At 41.1% G+C, this 20,393-nt stretch overlaps 1 protein-coding gene across 1 annotated transcript in view; it reads left to right on the top strand.

The window, feature by feature from the left end:
* NPC1 (NPC intracellular cholesterol transporter 1) overlaps nucleotides 1-20,393 on the top strand; it is a 47,275-nt gene that overhangs the window by 12,871 nt on the left and 14,011 nt on the right. Inside the window, exons 2-15 of the mRNA XM_075920863.2 lie at nucleotides 473-595; nucleotides 2,036-2,142; nucleotides 3,327-3,502; nucleotides 4,589-4,756; nucleotides 6,716-6,965; nucleotides 10,486-10,562; nucleotides 11,311-11,681; nucleotides 12,269-12,495; nucleotides 13,794-13,894; nucleotides 16,552-16,654; nucleotides 17,933-18,122; nucleotides 18,757-18,939; nucleotides 19,246-19,360; nucleotides 20,189-20,316. Of these exons, the coding sequence (XP_075776978.2) occupies nucleotides 473-595; nucleotides 2,036-2,142; nucleotides 3,327-3,502; nucleotides 4,589-4,756; nucleotides 6,716-6,965; nucleotides 10,486-10,562; nucleotides 11,311-11,681; nucleotides 12,269-12,495; nucleotides 13,794-13,894; nucleotides 16,552-16,654; nucleotides 17,933-18,122; nucleotides 18,757-18,939; nucleotides 19,246-19,360; nucleotides 20,189-20,316 (2,319 nt within the window). The remainder of the gene's footprint in view (nucleotides 1-472; nucleotides 596-2,035; nucleotides 2,143-3,326; nucleotides 3,503-4,588; nucleotides 4,757-6,715; nucleotides 6,966-10,485; nucleotides 10,563-11,310; nucleotides 11,682-12,268; nucleotides 12,496-13,793; nucleotides 13,895-16,551; nucleotides 16,655-17,932; nucleotides 18,123-18,756; nucleotides 18,940-19,245; nucleotides 19,361-20,188; nucleotides 20,317-20,393) is intronic.

Here is a 20,393-nt window from a genome sequence, read left to right on the forward strand (position 1 = left end):
GAAGAAAGTCAAGGATTCAACTTGACTAACTGATAAGACTAGGCTTATCAGTTAGTCAACTAGTTGACCACTCACTTAGGCCCGTGTGTGTGAGGCCAGCAAGCCAGGGCAATGTGTGTTTATTGCTGGAGGAAGAAAACGATATTGTACATGGGGAGAAATTAAACTTATTTTTATCTTGTCTGCTGGTCCTATGTTAGCTTTTTCTTGTGATATTTAAAAGTTTTCACTGTCTAGTATCTACAGAACTGATATGATTCTAGTTTGATAGTACCCTGCTTTTGGTACTATGAAAATAAAAGTGTGTAGGTGGAGGTCTTTCTCCTATTTACTTTTTATATTTTCTGTATCCATCATTTTTTAAAATTCTCGGAAAGCCTGTGGTTTGAAGCGTATGCAACTTTGGTACAAAGTATTTTGTTTTAGATACATAATTACGCAGTAAAGAACTAACACAACTTCCTCTATTTAGGTACTTCCACAATCATGTGTTTGGTATGGGGAATGTGGAATAGCTTCTGCAGATAAAAGATACAACTGCAAATACACAGGACTACCAATACCATTACCAAAGGACGGATATGACTTAATGCAGGTATGTTTCTTTTGGACTGTTCTTCTATAAACTAGAAGGTAATTAGACTGTGAGGTGGGATGTGTGGGGAATAAGACCTAAATATAACTTTCTGCATGGTTGCACACAGTACAGAGCTGACTATGGTCCTAGGTAATGGTGCCAGTGACTTCACATCTTTGTTTAATAATGTTTAGGTGAGCCGCCCATACTTACTACTCTGCGTTATAAAATTGTGCACACTTTCAAGCATGCATCACTGTATGATTTTAGGTTCTGCCAAATTCATGCCAGTACATTGTCTATCACTAAACTAAGCTTCTGTGTTTCTGTAACGGATCTAAACTTTGGCCTCCGGAGTATGTTGTCTAGACAGCTCAAGAAAAACCAGCCAATCTCTACCAACACCTCACTGTAGCAAGTTTCAGACTGATTAGTTGACTTGGGTTCATGGGTCTAAAAAGAGCCATGTAGATGCTCAGGTTAGGATTGGAGCCTAGTTTTGAGACTTGGAAAGGGTCTCAAAATATCCAGGGTGGCTGCAGCCTCATCCCAAGTGTCTACACTACTATTTTTAGCCCCATAGTGTGAACCTACAACAGTTGATTACATCTCTTAAACTCACTGCTGTGGGTTATTTTTTTGCTTTGTAGAGGTAACCACAGTGTTCATGGTAATCTGAACAAAATGTTCTGTGTATATTTCATGTTTTTGTGGCTGATGAGAGTAAGTCCGTTTCTGTTGGTTTGTAAATTTGCCTTTTAAAATCTTTTGACGCTTACAATCAAATTACACCAAACCGCAGGAGTAAATCATTTAATTTGGGATACCCTTATACTATATTTATGTACAGGCAGTCCCCAGGTTACGTACAAGATAGGGGCTGTAGGTTTGTTCTTAAGTTGAATCTGTATGTAAGTTGGAACTGGTACATATTGTAGGGGAAACTCTAGCCAAACATTTCTCCAGAGCTCAGTTTTATTCTCCCACACCTCACTTCCCTCAGTCCTTTATTCTTAAGCTGAGGTGTCTGCTGAGAAAAGCCACTCCGCGTCTCCCTGGGCTGCTGGGGGAGGCACTAGCTTCACGTCTCCCTGGTCTGCTGGGGGGAAGCAGCTAGTGAGGGGTTGCCTCACCCCGTTTTTAAGTAGGGATACGATGTAAGTCGGATCCATGTAACCCGGGGACTGCCTGTACTGATGAATGGACCAGAGAGTGTCTATGCAGCTCTGAAAAGATGCACACAATCCCTTGCAGGCAAATTGTTAAGTCTAGTTCAATATCCTGACAACTTTTTAATTGAGAGGGTAATTTTATCAATTCTTTGTCACAGAAACAGAGTGACTAGTTCTCTTAAGTGACCTTTTTAAGTTACCGTCTACTGACATCGATGTATGAAGTAGTTAAATGCCTTAATCATACTTTTTTCCCCTACTTACTTTGTGACCTTTTTTATTTAAGGAACTCTGCCCGGGTTTATTCTTTGATAACGTTAGCGTTTGTTGTGATGTTCAGCAACTTCAGACTTTGAAAAATAACTTGCAGCTGCCTCTGCAGTTTCTCTCCAGGTATGCTGACAAACAGCTTGAAATAACTAGTACTTTGTACTTTTTTTTAATTCATTAAAATAATATTAGCTATTTTTTGAGCTGACCTACAGTAGCATTTTTGAGACATTGATGTTAATGGAGAAAGCTTGTCCCCAAAAAAACTTCATGGGAATGGTTAAGAGAAACTTGTATTCAGGCAGAGGGGTTCTACTGTTCCACATTATGGGAATGTGAGCTCCCTTTTGTCAAGTCTGGATGCCACCCAAAGGAGACTTCATTCCACTGGCTATTTATTTTAAGGCCCTGTTTCTTAACCTCCCCCTCATAAACTCCCACCATCACAGATATTTTTGTTTTGACAAGAGACTGCATTCAAATGACAGTGAGTCAAATTTAAATTTCCCCTTTTACAGCTCCCACCATTTCTGGTGGTAACCGGACAATTCCCTAAGTTTCTTTCTGACTTGTATGAGGACAGAAGAAAGGAATAAACAAGAGTGGTGAATTGCAGTTGGGAATGACAGGAGTTCTTAGGAGTGACATTTCATAAGGAAAAGCTAGAATAATTGTATACAGTTTGCACTTCTAAAATCCAGGATTCTCTGGTCCGGCTACATCCGTGGTCCAGCATCACCATGGATGTTCCAGGATCAGAGAGTCCGGGCGTGCTGCAGGGGAATGGGGCACAGCTCAGCTGGACTGTGAGTGGGGTGCAGGAGCAGGCACATGGCTCAGCTGGGTTGTGAGGGGGTGGGAGAGCTCAAGGCAGTGTGTGGCTCAGCTGGGCTGCAGGGGAGTGCGGGAGCAGGAGCTGGCTTGTGGCTCAGCTGGATTGCAAGGGGGAGAGGAAGTGCCAGGAGCCAGCGCATGGCTCAGCTGGGCTGTGGGGGGATTCAGGAAGCCTGTGGAGAGGCAGCAGGGGAGCCTGAAATGCCCTCCCCTCGTCCAGAAAAATCCCTAATCCGGGACCAGTTAGGTGCTGGACCAGGGAGGTCCAACCTGTAATTGGTAACTGCACTACTTAAACTTAAGTCTTGATAGGTAGAATAGTTTGCAAGGCTAAATGAATTATTAAAACTTGGGTCTTCAGTAGTTTTTGAAGGAAACTTTTTACCAGGAAAGGTAAATGTTTCTTAATCGAATCTTTGTGTTTTATGTGTACATACATGTATGGTGTTTAAGTGGCTTTTTTTCTCCTGCAGATGCCCATCCTGTTTTTATAATTTAATTAACCTGTTCTGTGAGTTGACCTGCAGTCCACATCAAGTCCACTTTCTGAATGTTACAAAAACTATCCCTTATTATGATCCTGTTACAAAGGAGAACAAAACCAGCATCACAGAACTAGAGTATTATATTGGAGAGAGTTTTGCTAATGGTAAGCAAACCCAGTTATGTTACTATAATTCCTGGGTATGGTGTATTGTGAATTCCTCATGTGCCATGTAAATTTTCAGGTAAACACTATTGTCTTTCTGATCATAGATTTCTTTCAATACGATAAGTATGTGTGTGAGAGCACAGAGATGCTCCTCTTGGTCATTTGACATTTGCCTGTAACTTAGAATATCTTTCTTGGCTCATGCAGTTGCCTAAAACTATAGCGATAGACTCCTTAGAAATTTTATTATAAGACGTTGCTTAAAATATTAATGTGAATGTAGAATTACAATAAAAAATGACCACCTCTGGTCTTTCTGAAGTGGTTTTGCATTATTGTTATATTTTGGTAGTGCCTAAAGGCCCAATGAAGATTGGGCCCCTATTGTGTTGGGCACTGTATAAGATATTAAAAAGAAATAGACCCTCTTCTGCAAGCTTTCGAAGAATTGTAAACTAAGTCTGTGGGGAACAATGAACATATAGTGGCTGCAAGGTTTATTATAGGACTAATAGCAAATTTATTTCAGTGTAAGAAATGAAGTCTAGATACTGCTGTAGTAAAGTTGCTCTGCTTTTCATAAAGCATTGCTACTTACAAAAGATAAAATGTACTAATGTTTTGTTAGTTTCCAATATTTGGTGGCCCCAGCTCTTACTGTTCAGGAGAGTTTGTGAATTTGTTCAAAGACAGACAGATGGACAGACACTTGAGTGCTCTTGCGCTCTATAATATAGATAAAAGGTTGAATGATAAAAATGTGCCTCGTGGTAGTTAGAGGGCCTCTTGAAATGTCACCTCTCCCCCCTTTTTTTAGAAACTCCGGGTTGAATGTCCTTAGAAGTTCCTCTGCTAAATACATTAGGATTGATAAACAGTTTTCCATCAGTTCTATCTCATTCCTCCTTCCCTAGTCTAGATGTAAACTCTGCATCTGCTGTTGAAAGCTTAAGATGTCTTCTGTAAAGAACTTACAATACATCTGGACTTCCAGAATTCAAAATGTAAAATCAGGTGTACAAATTGCATCATTTTGTTGTAATAGCATGGAGTTTTATATTTTCCTAATCACTTTTTTTCTAGCTATGTATAATGCCTGCAAAGATGTGGAAGCACCATCAAGTAATGATAAAGCATTGGGGCTGCTATGTGGGAAGGATGTTAAAGACTGCAATGCTACCAATTGGATTCAGTACATGTTTAGTAAGGAAAATGGACAGACTCCTTTCAGCATCATTCCTTTTTTTTCAGGTAAGAAATGGAACTCTCTCTCTTCTGTGGATGATGTGTGTCTTGAGCGCAGGTGTTTACACTGTTGTGCCAGTATATCCAGTCATGTATTAGAATAACATAAGAATAGTATATCACAGTAGTATACACGGTATAGCTTTATAACGCTGAAGTAAAGCACTTGTCTTGGCGTGTTGGTGAGTGTTTCTCAGTGTTGTGTTGAGAGCGATCACATTTACGCTGAAACAACATAGAATGGTAGATAATTCTTTTGATAGCAAACTTTGAGTCCTTCTAATTGCGTCCTTTTTATTCAGTAGTAAGAGCTGAGCTGTTTAAAAGGCAAGCAGTTTAAAAATCAGCAGTATTTATTAAGAGTTTAGATTTCAGAGGGTTTACTTGAGCTAGGAAAAGTGGTTAATCAGGGTGTTTTTAGTGAAGACAGACCGAACAAATTGGCCCTTATTCTCTAGAGGTTTTCACGTGCTAAAAATGTGTGTGGGAGGGTTTCTCCCATTTTATTAGCAACTTTTGGCCTAAGCTAGTGGTTTTCACCAGTGTAGCATTCTGAGGCACATATGCAGCTCTCTTTGTTATGCAGCCATGCAATATTTACCACCTGTATGTCCTGGACGATGTCGCATGGATCACAGCTGTATGCTGATTCAGCTGCAAACAGTGTTTGGATTGAGAACCATTTAGGGATGCAATAGTGTAGTTGATTAACTGATAAGCAAAAGCTTACAGGTTAATGCTCTAGAGCAGTGGTCCCCAATGTGGTGCCTGTGGGCGCCATGGCGTCCGCCGGGGCACTTATGTGCACCTGCTTAGTGACCAGGGCTGGCCTGAGTCATTCTTGCACCCCAGGTGCCTGGTGCACACGTGGCCATCGCGCCCGGCAGCCCCAAAAGGTTGGAGACCACTGCTCTAGACTACATGCATTCATCCCCTCCCCTGACAGTAATTTTTTTTTTTTTTTTAGCAGGCTGGCCAGCAGCCCTACTTAGTTCTGGCTTGCGACGGGTCCAGGACCTACGCCGGCTGTCGCTCTGCATTTCAGATACATTAGGAGCTAGGTGGGCAGGCAGTCCGGCTCATGCCAGGTCCAGGAGCTTAGACTCCCCTCTGCCCAGACAGGGGCTGCTGCCACTCTGTGCTGCTGCCTCTGTATCAGAGGCAGCAGCACAGGGTGACAGGCAGCTGGGCTGCAAGGGGAGCTATGTTTTTTAAACTGACTCCCCTCACGGACCAGCTCCCACCTGACACCCCATGCTACTGCCTCTGATACAGAGGCAGCAGTGCAGACTGGCAGGGGGCTCCTCGGCTGGCTGCTGGCTCCCCTTTCCTCCTCCCTCCTCCCCCCCCGTACCGTAGAATAGTTGAGTAACCGATAAGAATTTCATGAGGTTTACCCAACTATTCAGTTAACCAATATTTAACATCCCTAGAACCATAAGTGTAAGCACTTTTTCCCCCCTACATAGGAGTACAAATTTTTCCAGGTATCTTGAATTTGTACACTGTAAAATGTTACTTGTCTTAATGTTCTCACTTTGAGCACCAAAATTACTCTTAACAAATTTAACTTTTTAACTTACTACAGCAGTCTGATGGGGGTGTGTGTGTGTGTGTGTGTGTGTGTATATAAAAATAAAATAAATAATCTGTATTGCCAAAGTTAACAACTTTATTGTTTTATGATGTTGGATACTTAAAGCCCCTGCTTCTTTGGTCATTTGTTTATATGAAAATCTTAGCTTTCATATTTTAAAATAAATGTTTGGCCCTCATGGTTGTGGAGAATATTCTGAAAATGTAAACTAAGTGCATCCTGAAGGCTCAAAAATCAAATGGCAAATAGCTAACTATTTTGGTGGGGACTGATTTGTGAATTTTCAATATTTGAAGCCATATTGCTATTCCCAAAAATAAACACTGAAACAAAATGAAAGTTTCACATTTGTAACTAATTTCTCTTAGATATTTCTCTCCATGGAATGAGTCCTATGAACAATGCTACCAAGGGCTGTAATGAATCCACAGATGATGTTACAGGACCATGCAGCTGTCAGGACTGTTCCATTGTTTGTGGTCCCAAGCCTGAACCCCCTCCACCTGCTGCCCCTTGGCTTTTGCTTGGTTTGGATGCTATATATGTCATCATGTGGATCTCCTACCTGGGATTTTTACTTGTGTTTTTTGCAGTCATTTTTGGAGTCTGGTGTTACAGGTAAACAGACAATTCAAAAAACGTAACATTGATGCAAATAAACTACTCTCTTCTTAGTTTGTATTCTGGGAAAGTAAGCAAAGTATTTTATGTTCCTAACAATTTTGTTTTTCATGTACAGTGTATAGGAAAAGTGTATTACATTGTTGATAGCATTCCCCATATAGGTATATTTTAAAAATAATCTTGGATTAGAAATTGAAAATTGTCAGAAACTTAAACCTATAAATATGTGCTGTCGAATGTTTTCATCACATTAATTTGTATAACCTTGATCTCTTTTCATTTCCTGACTTAATGCATTTAAATTTGCATTAGTGTAGTTTGTTGGATTCAGCTTTCTTCCTTTTTTTTTCTTCTTTTTTTAAGAGCATCAGGGTCAGAAGGCATTCGTTATTTCAAATTGCCCACCTGAATAAGTTTGGAATCTGAAGTGAATGTGGGATAAGTTCACAGTAGGGATGTAATAGTGTAGTCGATTAACTGATAAGCGAAAGCTCATAGGTTAATGCTATAGACTACATGCATTTTCCCCCCACCCCTTGCCAGTAAATTTGTTTTTAGCACACTGGCCAGCAGCCCAATTCAGTCCCGGCTTGCATTGAGTCCTGGACTTAACCCCCTCTGTGGCTCTGCATTTAAAATGTATTAGGAGCCGGGCGAGCAGGCAGCCTGAATCAGTTCTGGCTCGTGCCAGGTCTGGGAGCTCGGATCTCTTTGCGCCCCCTTCCCCCCCCCCCCCCCAAGACAGGGGCTGCTTGTAAATGTAGAATATTCAACTAACCAATAAGAATTCATGTGATTAATCGATCATTCAATTAACCAATATTTAACATCCCTAGTTCACAGCTTTGTTTTGGCTGAGGACGGTTTTCAGCAAGGGGAGGTTAATAGCAGCAAAACACTAGATTTTTGTGAGGAAGCTGTTCTTGTTGGGATGCGTGCATACTTCTAACAGGAAAAAAGTTGGGAATTGTTAGAGGGGATGCTAGAATTTTCAGATAATTTGTGGAATTCTGTTGCAGTTATGGCAAAGAACTAAAAAATATCAGGCCACAAGCTATTTTAAGGAACTTGATTTTTCATTGGCCTTGCAAGGGAAAGATTAAAGGCTAGTGCAAAATCTCCTTGTGAGATTCTCAGTGAAATGTACTAACAAACACGTGTAGCAGCAGCTGTTGTGCCAAGTCAGGCCATGGAGAGGGAGGTTATCTAACCTCGTATATCTTTGGCATACATCCTGAAGTCTCAGTAAATAGCTCTTAACATGAATTAAAAATTATTTACACTTTCAGTTTGTTGTCCTTTGTAGATACTCTTTCCCACTGAAACTAGCAAAGTGTTAAATTTATAGGTTAGCTTTTTTTCTCCAGTGTAGTTGGGTTTTTTGGGAGGGAGCTAAAATCTGACAACTTTCAGTATAAAGTGTATATATGTTTAATTCTCCCATAATAGACATATGGCTAAAGAAACTTTTGTTAAACTCAGTGCTCTCTCCTACCTACGAACTTCCTTCAAAAATAAGTCACCTGAGGGTTGAGACAAAGCTTGGGAAATTTTTCAAGCTCAAAGAGGAACTCTTCAGAAAGTTACACACAAGTAAAAATAAACCTGTCTAGGGTTTTTTCCAAAAGACTTTCACCATTTCATCTAGACTATAGAGCCACCATTGATAACTATGCTATAGCAACAGTGACAGGGCATGTCTAGATGACATAGTGGGTACATCTACAATGAAATAAAAAATTCCTGGAAGAACTGTGGTTGACCCAGCTGACTTAGGCTCACAGAGCCAAGGCTGTGGGGCTAAAAATTGTAGTGTAGATATTCAGACTTCTACTGGAGCTTGAGTTGTGGAACCCTGCAGAGGGGATGGTCCTAGACCTCATACTTGAACCTGAGCCCAAATGTCCCCCCACAGCCATGAACTTGCAAGTCTGAGTTTTCTGAGCAAGGCCATCTGCAGTTGTTGGTTTCCTATTTGGACCCACTCAGTAGAGGGAAAACTCTAGAGACCTGTCGTCACTGGCTGGTTACAAAGAACTGTGGTAACAGTAGGGGAATTTTGTCCTTGTTGGCTTTCTAGATGCCTAGCGGTGGGAATAATAGAACTCCATGTATAACGTTTCACAAAAGCTCTTCTTGTAGCTGTAGAAGTCTAAATCTCTGACCCGTAACAATGCGAGACAGTGGATAGTGTAATAAACAATAACTGCCCTGTGACAAATGGTCATGAGTTGATTTCATCTCTGTTGAATTCTAAAAAATACCCTGAACTGAACTAAAAACAAAAGTTGTTGAACTGATGGTAAATATAACTGGCTTACTAAGCATTATCTCACAAATGGCTTTTCTACCCTTGGTACAATCAAATCATTGAAACTTGTAGTAGCGCAGTGTGAACAGACTAGCCCGTCTGACAAGTGTAAACTTGTACCTTGGCAGAGAACTCTGCAAAGTAGGGCTTGAGAGTAACAAACTGCAGCAGAAGAGTCCCCAGCAGGGATGTTTGATCAATTAGGTCTGACGTAGGTTTTGCATATATCCACTGAATATGATCAGCAATCTTAATAGAACTTTGTATTTGGACAAGATCTGCTACAACAGAAGCAAGTGCTTGCAACACATTGAGTGTAGGAAAGAACACAAAAAATTAATGTTCTGATCTATACTGGCTACTCGTTGACTTCTGGATTACAAAACTCTAAGTATCTTGACTGATGACTGTGACAGGATTAAGTGGATTTTGCTGATTCACTGAAGGCAATTAGCAACTCACTAAAACCATCTTTTCTTCCCCTCTCCCCTCCCCATATGGTATTGCAGCTGTTTTCTAAGGCAGCCTAGTAAATAGCCTGTGGATTTAACTGTGTGTGGATAGTGACTGTTGAATGACGGATGGAATTTACATCCCCGGTGGTCGTCTTGAGCTTTGATTTGGTTACTTTTGGGACATGCTGCGATATTATGTTTCCCCAGTTTGTGTGTGCGTGTATAAGTGAAATTCATTTTGGGGTTAGGAAGACTTTTCAGGGGAGAGCTTTTTAATGTTCCTACTATGCTAAGATTATTTTGATAGCCACAAGTGGAAAAGGTTTAAATAGCTATTGAACATGGAAATAGATGTGGTTCCTGTTATCTAACAAGATGCACAACATATAAAGGGTGGATGGCTAAAGTCACAAGGGAATGTATACAATATTTATTATGTATGCTTGGCTGTTTGTTTAGCTTCATGTGTGCAGCTTCATGTGTATAGACATTTCCTAGCTGCCTCTCCACCTAGCCATTACAGGATAGTGGTGGTCTTCCAGGTATTGCATCAGAGTTGGCTCTTGAAGAAAGTGTGTAAATATGGGTCTGTTCAAGGAAAGCTTAAATGGTAGTGTTTGAGAGTAGTACAGAGTAGGGTTTTTTTGGGAGCGGGGCGTGGGGGGGGGGAGACTTGTCTTTATTTATTGCAAGAGAACCATATATATGCTCTGTTTTCTTTCTCTTTATTATTTTTTTTTTTTTACAGAAAAAGGCATTTTGTATCCGAGTACACGCCAATCGACAGCAATATAGCTTTTTCTGTTAATTCTCGCCATGACAGCGGTACGTCTGGGGTTATAATGTTAGGGTTTGATTTAGTTATTTCTTTCTCTGAGATGTGGCCCACATGAGTCAGACATTTTAAGAAACCCAAAAGACTACATAGTTCAACATTCCTGCCCCAGTTCATCTCAATTTAGTTTTTCTTTACTTTCTTGATACTCTTCATGTCTGAGCTGACTTTAAATCTTATTCCTAAATTCTCTATAGAGACCCAGCTAAACTACTTTTTGACCTCATTTGGCCCATCATTGTGGATGGGGCCAATGGATAGTGGTTTGGCATATTTGGGAATAATTTTTACTTTAACTATGCTGTCCTAATCACAGGACAAAGAGAATCCTGTATGACCTAATGTGACTGTAACATTCTACAGATGTCCCAGACACACTTCAAATAAGTGCAAAATCTCCAATACCCATGACTGGGATGATTAGAGGCAACCCAAGAGTAGATGGGTCCACTATGAGCCATGTTTATAGACGACATGCTAAATCTAATTATGCCACAGTGACTTCCACATTTAGAAACTACTGTAGCTGGAACAGTATTTTGGCAGTCTTTCTCATGCTTGCCCCCCTCTGTTGATAAGACCTCTATCTCTTTTTAACCATAAACCAATTAAAAAAGTCTAATGCTCTCTAAGATTGTCTGGAAGCATCTGACTGGTTCACAAAATTACTGGGCAAGAAAGTAGTTAATATTAAGTGCTTGTATCTCGTGTTTACTCTTGTCTCTCCTGTTCCTACAGGCGAGGCTTCCTGTGGTGAAAGACTTGGTGAGAGGTTTGAGAACTGTTTAAGGCTCACATTCATGTCCTGGGGGGCTTTCTGTGTTCGAAATCCACGGCCTGTTGTTCTCTTCTCTGTCGTCTTTGTTGCCATGTGCTGTTCTGGCCTCATGTATATTAAAATCACTACAAACCCTGTGGACCTCTGGTCGTCCCCAAACAGCCAAGCTCGCAAGGAGAAGCAGTACTTTGACACTTATTTTGGACCTTTCTTCCGTACTGAACAACTTATTATCCGAGCCCCACACAGTAAGCCACACATCTACTCACCGTACCCATCAGGAAATGATGTACCTTTTGGGCCTCCGCTTGACAAAGACATCTTATACCAGGTAACCTGGGTTTTGTATGCCTGTCTGGGCAGAAGAGGGGTGAATGCAGAGTGTTTTGCAAAACTTGTAGGGTGTTAAAAGGGCTTAAAACCCAGCTGCATGCTGTTAATTATTTCCCTTACATGATTAGCTTTTCATGGAAACTCATAATATATGCTAATATTATACATTTCTAAAATGCATTGTCCTCCGAGTTAGCAAAAGACTGCAAGAACTTCTGATCTGCCTTTCAGCAAAGAGCTAATCACCTTTCCCCACTTCCCAGCCCATGTTTTAAATTTATGTACCTTCATTTCCAACTGCTCTGGACCACAGTATGTATTAGGGATCCTGATTAATCAGTTAAACATAATGTTTAACCGGTTAATTGATTAAATGGGATTTTACATCCTATAATGTGTGACACATACTCCTCTAGTACTTAAAATGAAAACCATGTTTTGCTTCATTTGCTGTTTGCTTATTTTTAAATGCACGATATCCAGCTGAGAAGTTGCCCAAAATGTCCTGTGACTCTTTAAAGTATTTGATCTTATACAGAGAAGAAAAATGCTCTTTCTGATCAACCCAAGTTTTGCTTGTTTCAGGTGTTAGGTTTGCAGAATGCTATTGAAAACATAACTGCTTCTTATGACAATGAGACTGTAATGCTGAAGGATATCTGCCTGGCTCCTCTTGCTCCCTACAATAACAACTGCACTATCCTGAGTGTGCTCAACTACTTTCAGAACAGTTACTCTGTTCTAAACCATTCAGTTGGGGATGAGTTCTTTGTCTTTGCTGATTACCACACTCATTTCTTGTACTGTGTCCGGTAAGCAGAGCACTTAAGTATATTCTTTAAAAATACTTGTGTATTGATGGACTCTTAAAATTGTGGGGGTTTTTTCCATTTGTCATGCTGTATCCGTGCTCATGCCAGTTATGCCTGAATTTTTGCCCCCTGGTTTGATAGTGCCATCTGGATTTGTACTTTTGAAGGGTAGTACAGCATAAGGATGTTAAGGACTAGTTGATTTCCCAGCCCCCTTGCTGCCTGTATCAGAGTCAGCAAGGGGGAGGAAAAAGGGGGTACTTCAAAGTGGCAGTGCCACACAGCTGATTCCAGGCTCAGCTATGTGGTGCTGCCCCTTTGAAATGCTGCTGCGGCAGCATTTGCATGGTGCCCGGGATCAGCTGGGGAGTGCCCAGCTGATCCAGGCTCCACGTGGCATTTCAAAGTGGCAGCGCAGCATAGAGCTCGGGGTCAGTGGGGGACTCGGATCCCAGAGGCATAGATCCCAAGCTCTATGTGGGTGTTCCCCGCCCCCTCCCCCAGGCTCTATATGGGTACTCTTCTCTTCCCCCGCCCCCCGGGGGATTTTGTACATTTCAAAGCTGGCACCCACGTGCAGCCTGGAGTCAGTGTGACTTCTCGCTAGCCCCAGGCTGCACGCACAGTTCCACATTCCTCCTTTGAAATGTACAAGAGCCCCAGCAGGGACTTGGTACATTTCAAAGGAGGAATGTGGAAGTGCCTATTGATCATCCGTCCACTACTCAACTAGTAAATTACTTGATATTTAGCATCCTTAGTACAGCATCTTTTTTCTGCATTTCCACATTTACCTGCCCTCCACTTGGGTTATTCTGTGTAATAGTGATGGGTGTAGAATCAGAGATCTTGTACAGGGGCTTGAGCAAGCCTTACCTACTGGTGGTAATGCTGAATATTCTTCAAATAAACAACCTGTAGATTCCTGTCTTTATTTCTTCAGGGCATTAAAGAGAGAAGAGTCTTTCAAAAGTATTTTACCTTTGATGTTAACAATCTTAAAAGCCTTCACCCTGAGAAATCTAGTTGTGGTTTTGAAGACTTTTTCAGCATATTATTTTTTAAATCATGATAAATAACCAACAGAACTTTTCACCTTGCAGTTTACATAATGAGAAAAGCAAATTTTTGTGCTCCATTTATAAATGTGAGGCGTTACTGCTCAGTCGCTCAGATACCCGAAGTAATCACTATAAACTGTATAGAAGTGTGTAAACTTTCAGTGCTGCTTCCCACCTCCAGTGATCAGATTCTGAAGGAAAAAAAAATCAATAAACTGACTTTTTTTAATCTTGCAGGGCACCAGCGTCTCTAAATGATACGAGCCAGCTTCATGATCCCTGTTTGGGAACGTTTGGTGGACCTGTCTTTCCATGGCTAGTGTTAGGAGGCTATGATGGTAGGTGTAATTGAGAACCGAGACACAAATGATATTCATGGATTTAAGGTTGATGCTTCTTAAATTAGAACTTTGCCTTTGTGCGTTTGTACAATTGTGCTCTGTTCCCCTTGTCTTTCATCATTGTGAATGCTTTCTATTTACTTGTGCCGTGGCCAGTTTACAGCACAGTATAAATGTACTCCAGAGAGTTAGGCTTGGGTAAATTGCTTGCTTGCAGAATGATTAGATAGTCAATATAATCTCAGGACTTTCTCATAGACTTTCACCAGGAGAGATTGAAAAAAACTGTTTCAGGAAGAACATTAATATTGTGGCATATTAGCAAAAAAATTGTAGGGGACATATGATGTCTCCTGAATTTCACCTGGCCTCTTAAAGGTCTCTGCATGTGTGTTTGGTTTATTGGAAATATTTAAAAGATTTACAGGGAAGAAATGAAGTAGACAAGTGTTTGAGGGATGGTGGGATACGCTCTGTTCTTTTGGATCACTTACACCATCTCCTCTGCTCTGTTTTAACATTGATGGAAAAGTAATTATTTTAGGGAAGTTTATAGACTGGGTAGGCCACCTATGGCACATGTGCCATAAGTATCACACAAGCCCACTTTCACTGGCATGCGAGCTTCTGCGCTGGATCCTTGCACCGGATCCATATGGGACTCTTTGGATTTTTAAATACTCTGTTGTTGTTTCCCCATCGTTTGGGGGAGGAAGGGGGAGAGAAGCTACTGAGAAATGGCTCTGTGTTCTGCCATTGTTCCTCGTGTGGCACAGCAGCAGAACTCAAAGGCAGCTCCATTGAAGCTTTGCCAGCAGGCAGCCAGGTCAGCTTCTGGTGGCGCACGGTTTTCGGCCACTCCACCGTCCACTGCCCCACCACCAAGTGCCACGTGACCGTTTCCTTCCCCCCACGGGACCAACTCTGGCAGTGGGGGGCCCCTGGTCCAGCCACACTGCTGCTGCCTTCTCCAGGCCATTTGTTCTTTGTTCCAGCAGCTGCTGTTACTGGGCAGATGGGTCCAAAGTAAAACCCAGCAGAGTTGCTCCTGGACCTCCATGCCTTGGAGCTGCTGCTTCAGCTCAGGCAGGGGCCACGTGGAACCCATCTGGGGTGCTGAAGGGTGGGGCATGCTTGGTCTCAGCAGGTGTGCTTCATGCATTGCTGTTGCTCTCTCGACCCTGCTGGGGGAGCAACAGTGAGCCTGGTCTGGCAGGGAAGGTCAGGGTTTCTTTACCCCCCCCTTCCCCCACACACTGCGCCAGGATCCCTGCTGTGTGGAGGGGGGGTGCTGAGCTCCCCCTCTACTGTGGAAACAGCATCATGCTGTCTGGAGGCTTTCCCTGCTGCAAAGGAGCACAAAGCCAGGTAAGCGTGCCCCCCCCACACCCCTTTCCCCACCAGGACCCCCACCCGTACCCTGCTTCTGCATCCACTGTTACTCCTGTATCCTTCCTCCTGGCCTCACTTACTGCACTCTTTCCCTGGCCAGACATCCTACTCCCAGCTTACTTCTGCACTCTACCTCCCACCCAGACCTTGCAACCTCTCCCCCTTCTGCACCCAGATCCTGTACTCCATCCCTATCCACACACTGGCAGCTCTGTCCCGCACACTGAACCCCGCATTTTTGTCCCCACCTCAGATCCTAAGGGGGTCCATAAAATCCACTAACTTTATCAAACATGAGTTAAAATGTTCCATCTGTTTAATAATTTAAATTAAACCATTCTTCCTAGCTGCAGCTGGTTCAGAAAATATGGTCGCTGTACCCAGCCTACCTCTGCCTACCCCCTTCCCCAGTGCACAGATTCGTAAATAGAATTGAATAAGTTAAATCTTGCCGCACCGCTTCGGAAAGGTTGCCGATCCCTGTTATAGACACGTGGGACTAGGAGGGATGGATTTTTTTTTTTTTCCTTCCAAAAGAGCACTCTGGCACCTCCAAAATAAAATTTGGGCCTATTCACTATCCCAGTGTCCCTTCTGAATATTTAGTGAGTGTGATAAGGTAGGATCAAGGAGAATCTGATCATAGTCCTTTCTGCCAAGAACATATATGTGATAAATGTGCATGCTGAGAAGTGTGTGTGCGTGTGGTTTTTTTAATTTTTTTTAATTGCTCAGTCTTGTTCATTTTAGATAAATGGTAGCTTTGCTAAGGAATCAGTTTTTGTACAGGTTAATATAATATAATATATAATTCTGTTCCTTTTGATTTTATTTTCTATTGTGACACAATTTCAATGGGGGTGAATGAGTGCTGGTCACTTATGCGCTAGATTTATAGGCATAATACCCGTTTGAATTGGTTATTTAGGTTATGAACTACTCCAGGATTACCTTTCTTATTAGTTTGTGATATCACACGTGGCAAATAAAGGACATTTCTCTTTGGATGAACTCCAAAATTCTCAAGCCCATGTGCTGCTGTAGATTTTCTCTGCACTAGTTATGGGTGCTTCAGACATCTGAGGAGTGGTTACACGTGACTTGGTATGTTGGATTCAATGGGATACCAGAGACAGGAAATGAGCTGCTTAAGAGAAACCCCCCCATTAAAATCATAGAGAAACTTCAAAAAGTGCTTTGACTTCTACACAAAGAGAGAGAGATCTGTGTTCTCCCTCCAACCTCTTCCTTTTTACTTACAGGTGAAAACTACAATAATGCGACAGCTCTTGTCATTACCTTCCCTGTCCGAAATTACTACAATGATACACACAAGCTGATGAGAGCTCTGGCCTGGGAAAAAGAGTAAGTTTCTTATAATTAAGATTAGACTGCGACAGTGAGAGAGCTCTGAGTTTAGCAGAGTTCTCAACATACACAGTAATATTCTAAATATACACTGAGAGCACAGAATGCTTCTGTGAATAAATGTGAAGTGTCACATTGATTTAGGATCAATTGTATCAGCAATCATATAAAGCTGAATCAAATATGAGCTTTCACTTTCTGTGTAACTTGTTTAGTTCTGATGAGATCCTTGTTTGGCAAACACAAATGATGAGTTGTATCTGCTCTTGTCAGCAAAGTGCTATTGGGTAACTGATTCTTGTGAAAACATTTATATATGTCTCACTGAAATAACTGTCAGTTCAGACTACTGCAGTTTCACAGGCAGATTTACTTCAATGGGTTGTAGCAATCAACCTTGTGAATCTTTTTAAAATTGTCTATATTTGAAATTAAATTAAATTTCTCCTCTGCCATAATATAAAGAAGCAAAAGGCCAGTTTGCTTTCTCCTTGAATAATTGTCCTTGTCACATCAAGGAACTGAGATTGGATTTACAAAGACAAATGTCAGTTCTGTATCAACATTTCACTGAGAGAATAAGTTATAAGAAAAGTATATTTGTGGAAGATGAGACTGGGAAGGAGAGTGCATTTCTAATTGGTGTGTTAGTGGTTTAGCTTCATAAACTCCTCAACTTCATGGTTTTGGGGCTGAGGAAGCAAATGGCTTCTCTAAACACATGTTTACCAAGAGAGATGTTTAACTTATGCAACTTTCTGCATAAGCACTCTTACACTGGTTTAAACCTGGCTTACGGATGCAAGCCAAACTGATATGAATGTCCACAGAGTTGTACCCGTTTTTATAAAGATGTGGTGTTAAACCAATTTATTTAAATTGGTGCAATTCTATGTAGTCCAGCCTGACAGTCAGGTATTTGGTGCTAGGAAATGTTTCAAAGTTTTAGGATACAGATTTGTCAGATACTTAAATCATGTCTTCCACTTCTTGCACAGCACCAGCTGTTACAAAGTGGGGGCTGGGGAAAATGGGAAGTGTTTGAGATGTTCGTGATAAAAGTGGGAGATATAGGGAAGTGAGTTGACTATTATGTGCTCTTCTTCAGAAGGGGTTGATATGTCCCACTTAACATTAAAGACTTCTCTTGATGTTTTTAATCCTTTCCCTATCATCTCAACTCTTTCAAGGGGTAGGTATACCATACCTTGGTTTGAAATGTGTGTCTCTTCCTTAGCTTGGCATTTGTAAGAAAATACTTATTTTTCTTTTCAGGTTTATCAGCTTTGTGAAAAACTATCAGAATCCAAACTTAACCATTTCATTCTCTGCTGAACGGAGTGTTGAAGATGAGATAAACCGTGAAAGTAAAAGTGATATCTATACTGTTGTAATCAGCTATGCCGTCATGTTTCTGTACATTTCACTAGCCTTGGGACACATCAAAAGCTGCGAAAGATTTCTGGTATGCTTAGTTATCTTGAAAATAATACAAAACATAATCATAATAACTTTTGTGTGTGTATATGTAGCACCCAGTGTTTAACTTACTTTAAATGCTAATATTTGTAACACTTATTTTCTTAAATAGTCTAATCTCACCTTTGGTTAGTGGAGTTGGCATTATTAGAAAGCTTCCCATTTGTTTCCTTATTTGTGTCTTACCAGAGTGTTCTGGGATACAAATAGCTTCTATCTTTCTAAGAATCCTAGGCCTAAAAAGCGACCTCTAGTCTTTTACTGGACTAAATGACTCTTGAGAGAAGGAACTAGGAAATCATTGTCCCACTTAATTTCTTTTCCTTCCATCATTATCTTCCCCTTTAAAAAATGTTGTAATTAATTAAGGTATTTTAGTTCTTTTTGAACCAAGACCTATCCAATTAAGTTCAGCTTTACTCTTCAGTTTCAAATAACATCCTGAGTGTTTAAAAGGGACCATGGTCAAGGCAGCCTCAGTGAAAATAAGTAGTTTTACTAATTAATCTCATTCTGAGAATGGGAGATACTTTTCACAATGTTCTGATTGGACTGGCTTTGACGTGTATATTTTAATTACAGTTAATACGGTGTATGTTCTGTTTTTGTTCACTTGTCAGGTGGATTCAAAAATCTCTCTGGGCATTGCAGGCATCTTGATCGTATTGAGTTCAGTAGCATGTTCTCTGGGTATCTTCAGCTATTTTGGAATCCCGCTAACATTAATTGTCATTGAAGTCATTCCATTTTTGGTGCTGGCTGTTGGGGTAGACAACATCTTCATTATAGTCCAGGCATTTCAGGTATTATGATGACCCCTTCCGTTTGTAATGTGTGCATTCTATATTGGCTCTTACCTTGGGGCAGGGCTACTCAACTTTGGAAGCCTTGGGGGCCACAATGATATTCACAGCACATGCCGAGAGCCGCAAGTGTGGTTGCATATACATGCAAATATATATGCAAATAGCTTATTTCACACTTACGGGCATAAATACAAAGATTAAGGCAAGACTGCACAACACCCACGCTCCATTTAAGTCAGTTCTGCTGATATTAATAAAATGCATCTGTAATCCCTGATGAGTGAACTACTTTTCCTTAAACAGAGAGATGAGCGTCTTCCAGGTGAAACTCTGGATAAGCAGATCGGCAGAATCCTAGGAGACGTGGCTCCTAGTATATTGCTCTCATCTTTTTCAGAGACGGTAGCATTTTTCTTAGGTAAAAATTTAGTCTTTTTTTTTTTTTTTTTTTCTGTGCTTGGAGATGCTGCACTGTACCTGTTGCACTGTATATTGTTTGTAAAATGCTTATCCAAGTAAAATGAAGTATATTAGACACAATAAATTGACACCCCTGCCTGGTTGGATTGATTGCTGCCCATCGACCCAGTGGTTAGTGAAGACCTACCCTTACAGTGAAATATATCTAACTCCACCTCTGCAAAGTAGGCATTATCCTCAATTTGCATTGAGAATACTGTGGTGCACATGAGGCAAAGTGACTTGCTCATCATTGCACTTACAAAATACAGATTTAGAAAATTGCCCTTTGAGTGGAGAAACTGGCTAGCTAGATGTATAGTTAGTTGCAGGAGTGGGAAGATGGACTCTTAAACTCATTATTTCTGTCTTAAAGAACTTAAATATTCCCTCTCATCACAAACTCCCTGTAGAGTTTATAGCCTTTTCCAACACTATAACAGGGATGCCTTAACTGGCGTAAAGGGATATTTCAGGTCCTATTTTGTGCAGCCACTAGATTAGACTGAAGTTTCCATTGACTGTTAACAATATTTTCCCACAGCACCTGCATGAGAGTGGACAGGAAGGCTTGGCATAGAGCTGCCTTATAGTATCCCACTTGATTTACCCCTTACTCTAGGAAAATCATCCACTGGCAAATCAGCCCTAGGGCTACTCCCACATACTGGTGAATTAGGCTGGCTGTGTGTTAATATGTGTGTTATTTTGGGATTGGGACAGAGCTAATGTTCTGACCCTCTTTTTTTTTTTTTTTTTTTTTTTTTTTTCCTCCTCCTCCTCTCAGGGACTCTGTCCACAATGCCAGCTGTCCGCACTTTCTCTCTTTTTGCTGGAATGGCTGTGTTCATAGACTTCCTTCTTCAAATTACCTGCTTTGTAAGTCTCTTGGGATTGGACATTAAGCGTCAAGAGGTGAGTCTACTGTCATTCCGATTCCACATATTGCTACACAATATTTGGTGGTGACTGCATTAATTCTAATATGTTTC

Source organism: Pelodiscus sinensis, chromosome 2, assembly GCF_052426305.1.
Source record: "Pelodiscus sinensis isolate ZL-2025 chromosome 2, ASM5242630v1, whole genome shotgun sequence".
In the NCBI taxonomy this organism is placed as follows: Eukaryota; Metazoa; Chordata; order Testudines; family Trionychidae; genus Pelodiscus; species Pelodiscus sinensis.